Consider the following 3637-nt stretch of genomic DNA (forward strand, 5'->3'; position numbering starts at 1 on the left):
TAAAAGCCGACTGAATGGCTTTTGGTCGTAGGTTGTGCGGCTCTTCCACGGCCGCCGCGATGGGCTCTGTGCTGTCCCTCTCCCTTAACCACGCTTCCTCAAGGCAGAAGGCGGCGGCTGAGGAGGATGACTTACTCGACAGCCGAGGCCGTGTGGAAGATATTGCCAAGTTTCCGTATGTCGAATTTACAGGTCAGGACAGCGTCACCTGTCCCACTTGCCAGGGCACTGGCTGCATTCCCACAGGTGACTGCTCCTCTCGGCCTTAAATAGAAAACGTTCCTCCTTTACACAAGCGACCTTGCGTGCGTATGGAGTTGGTTCACGTGTTCCTTTTGCTTTCCAGAGCAGGTAAATGAGTTGGTGGCTCTGATACCCTACAGCGACCAGCGGCTTCGTCCACAGAGAACGTAAGTGGGTAGTAAGAGAGCGATTACTTCTTTGCAAAAAGCAAACAGGGCTCTTTTGTCACTTACTGCTGCAGCTAAACGCTTCACCCCGTCTGCAGCCTCTCCTTCATCTAGTGGTTTGTTTTCATCCAAGTATGCCAACAAATACAATTTAGAGTGTAACTTTAAATACTTCCTGTGAAATCCCGCCGTGAGGTGAACGTGGAAACAATGATCCTACTCACACGCTTCATCCCCGCACCCTTTACTGAAGCTTTTAGAAAGCGACTGCCTTACCAACCGCAAGGTTGTGAAAACACTGCGGGGGCAAAAATGATTCTTTGGTTACTCATTACTGAAAAACCAACTGTTTAAAGGGTGACGGTTTTGAGCAATTTCAGGTATCGAAAACGTTAGAGCAGCACTTCTGTGTCTCTTCCAGGGAAGAACAAATACGAGTTGTTTGTTGCCTGGGTTGGGTTTCAGATGCAGAGTCTCTTGCAGCTGCAGATGCTGTGTTAGGGCGGAGGAGGTGACCCCTTCCCTGCCCCTTCCAGGAAGCTGTATGTCCTGCTCTCCGTCCTGCTCTGCCTGCTGATATCGGGGCTGGTGGTTTTCTTCCTATTCCCACACTCGGTCCTCGTGGATGACGACGGTATTAAAGTGGTTCAGGTTTGGTTCGACAAGAAGAACTCCGTTGTCATTCTTGCCATCACGGTAAAGCTTTCGTGCATCTGTGTTCCCAAGGGAATAAATTCTGTGCTGAGCTGCCAGGAAGGTCGCTGCTACTCGTGTCTTCCCCTCCTCTCTCCGTCCAGGCCACGTTACGGATCAGGAACTCCAACTTTTACTCGGTGACAGTGACCAGCCTAACTAGTCAGGTGCAGTACATGAACACCGTGGTGGGAACCCAGCAGATCACCAACGTGTCCAGCATCCAGCCTCTGAGTGACAAACTGGTATTCAGCTTTCATTGCGCTTACGGGCATCGCCGAATCAAGTAGGAAACCTGTGCACCGCTGCGAGTTAACGTGACGATAGTATATCGATACCATAAAGCTTTGCTTGGTAAAATAGTCGTGTGGCTTTATAGACGCTAACTGAGAGGCAACAGCAAGCAGGAAAGACTCCAAAAGGGGTGGCTGTAAGCGAGTATTAAAGCTGCACGGGAATTTATTTTTCTTTTATCTTTCACAGGTGAATTTTACAGTGAAGGCGGAGCTGGGTGGCCCGTTCTCCTATGTGTAGTAAGGATTTATTACTTTTTGTATATAGCTGGGGAAGAGGGTGGGTTTGAGCTGCTTTAATTAGAATTTGCTCTGGAAATGACTTGTTTTCTGCTAACTTCCTGGAAGGTAACTGTTTGCTAGAAATGACTTGAAAAGCCGCTTTGTCAGGGTGTTGTGACGTGGGTTTTGGACCGTGTTTCAAGTTGCGTTGGCGCCGAAGGGAAAATATTATCAGAGGATACTGAGAAATGCAAGTATCTCTGCAACCCCGTTTGGCCCGTGCTGACTATTTCGTTGGTTTTGTCTCTTCCAGTTTCTTTTGCACGTTTCCCAAGGTGAAGGTACACAACATAGTGATCTTCATGAGGTAGGCGGTTCTCTGCTCGGCTCCTGACTCAAAAGGGGAAATTGCTGCCGCAGCAAATCTAGGGTACACGAAGAAAATCCCGCTTGGCAAGCACCCCAGCCTGGTTCACAGTGTCAGCTTTTAATCCAGGCCAGTTGACACAGTTGGGTGAAATGTAAGATAGAGAGGAGAAGACACCAGATTGCTCCACGCTGAGCTTTCACGTGAGGGGTGGCGTGCTCCGGAGGCTGCTCTCACCAGCTCTGCGTATCCCTGCCCGCAGCAGCGAGGGATCTTGAGCAAAAATCTGCGGCTTTCGAGGGGGAAGAGGAGCTACATCACGAGTATAAAACCCCCTGGGGTTTTTTATTTTGATAGAAGGATTGCTGTCGCAGGTCCTGGCCTTGCTAAACTGCTCTTTTTTCCCCCCCCGCCCCTTCGCAGGACATCGGTGAAGCTCTCGTACATCGGCCACATGACACAGAGCGCTTTGGAAACGTACCACTACGTGGACTGCAGCACCAACTCCACGGCTGCCCAGGACCTGCCGCCTCCGCTGTCCCCCTCGATGCGAGGCGCAGCCAAAGCCGAGAGCAAGCCCTGAGGGCACAGCTGAGGTTTTCCGTGGGCGGATGGTTGTCGAGATGGATTTCTAGAAGGGACCAGGAACTTTCAAATGGAAGCAGAGGGATGGCGAGTGACTTTGGTGGGAGATATTTGGAAGCTCTGGGTCCCTTTTGCGCTCTTCCATGTGCAGCTGGGCTGCGTTTCTGTCCACGAAACCCGCTTGGGATGTTGTTCACGTGCAAGGAGACATTTCCCTTCCCAAAGTCAGGGTCCTGCTGGGCTTGCCTTCCTAGAACTAGTTTTTGTTAGGGAAACTGGACTCTTAAGCTTCCTGCCTTGGGGTCTGAAGATCCTAAAGTTTCAGAGTTGACTTTTGCAGCTCTTTCGAAGCTTAGCACTGTGTCGGGTCCTTTCAGGGTAACCTCGTTAGTCCTGTGCAATTAATTTATTCCGCTTTAGTTCAGTGGCAGCCTGTCAGTGGCTTGTTTCCAAGCAGACCTTGATAAAAAGGGACGCACAGGTAAGGCTGCCACCTCCGTAACTTGCACTAGAAGGAGGCAAAGGGATCGAAATCTTTGAAACACGCTTTCTCTCTTGGGCAGATTTTGTTTGCTGGCAGCTGAGGCCACCTACAGCAAAGCGATACCAAAGCACCGCGGTCTTAACGAAGACGGCCTCAGTAAGTGCGGTGCTGCTGGGGATGTGCGAAGGGTCCGTGTGAGTTAGACCTTCCTCCTCCTCCTCCTCCTCCGCACACGGCTCCGAACCTTCCGCTCCCCACGTTTGGCAGCTGCAGGGTCCCTGGGGTTTGAAACCAGGGAACTTGTAGCTCGGTGTTGCTTTGTGCTGGTTACAAGTGCGGATTTAAACTGATTTTGTGGGAGTTTGGCGTTTCAAAAGCTTACTTCCCAGGAGCCGCCTGTTCCCGACGGACGGTATCGACCGCGTTCTTAAAGCAAATAAATGTGAAAGCTCAGCCCGCCGCAGTTCTCGCTGCAGGCTTGTGCTGTTTGCAGCTTTGGAAGATTTAATTCTGCTTCTGCCCTTTGTAGTTTTTCTGGAATTTGATGGCTACAGCTGCCCTCGGTTCCTCTCTGCCTGCACCT

General features: G+C 50.9%; 1 protein-coding gene across 1 annotated transcript; it reads left to right on the plus strand.

The window, feature by feature from the left end:
• Positions 1-59: 59 nt before the first annotated feature.
• On the plus strand, positions 60-2568 carry TMEM106C (transmembrane protein 106C). The gene is made up of 7 exons (XM_009704902.1): positions 60-246; positions 347-410; positions 947-1106; positions 1208-1348; positions 1587-1636; positions 1932-1985; positions 2409-2568. Exons 1-7 carry the CDS (start codon positions 60-62, stop codon positions 2566-2568), a joined length of 816 nt encoding a protein of 271 aa, XP_009703204.1.
• The last annotated feature ends 1069 nt before the right edge of the window (positions 2569-3637 follow it).

Source organism: Cariama cristata, unplaced genomic scaffold (assembly GCF_000690535.1).
Source record: "Cariama cristata isolate BGI_N322 unplaced genomic scaffold, ASM69053v1 scaffold23487, whole genome shotgun sequence".
NCBI lineage: Eukaryota > Metazoa > Chordata > Aves > Cariamiformes > Cariamidae > Cariama > Cariama cristata.

Bases quoted from the DNA above. Each gene is read 5' to 3' on its own strand.
- TMEM106C (XM_009704902.1), top strand. From the start codon at position 60: ATGGGCTCTGTGCTGTCCCTCTCCCTTAACCACGCTTCCTCAAGGCAG. The intron at 1,637-1,931 runs GTAAGGATTTAT...TGTCTCTTCCAG, and splicing joins GGCCCGTTCTCCTATGTGTA to TTTCTTTTGCACGTTTCCCA. The intron at 1,986-2,408 runs GTAGGCGGTTCT...GCCCCTTCGCAG, and splicing joins AACATAGTGATCTTCATGAG to GACATCGGTGAAGCTCTCGT.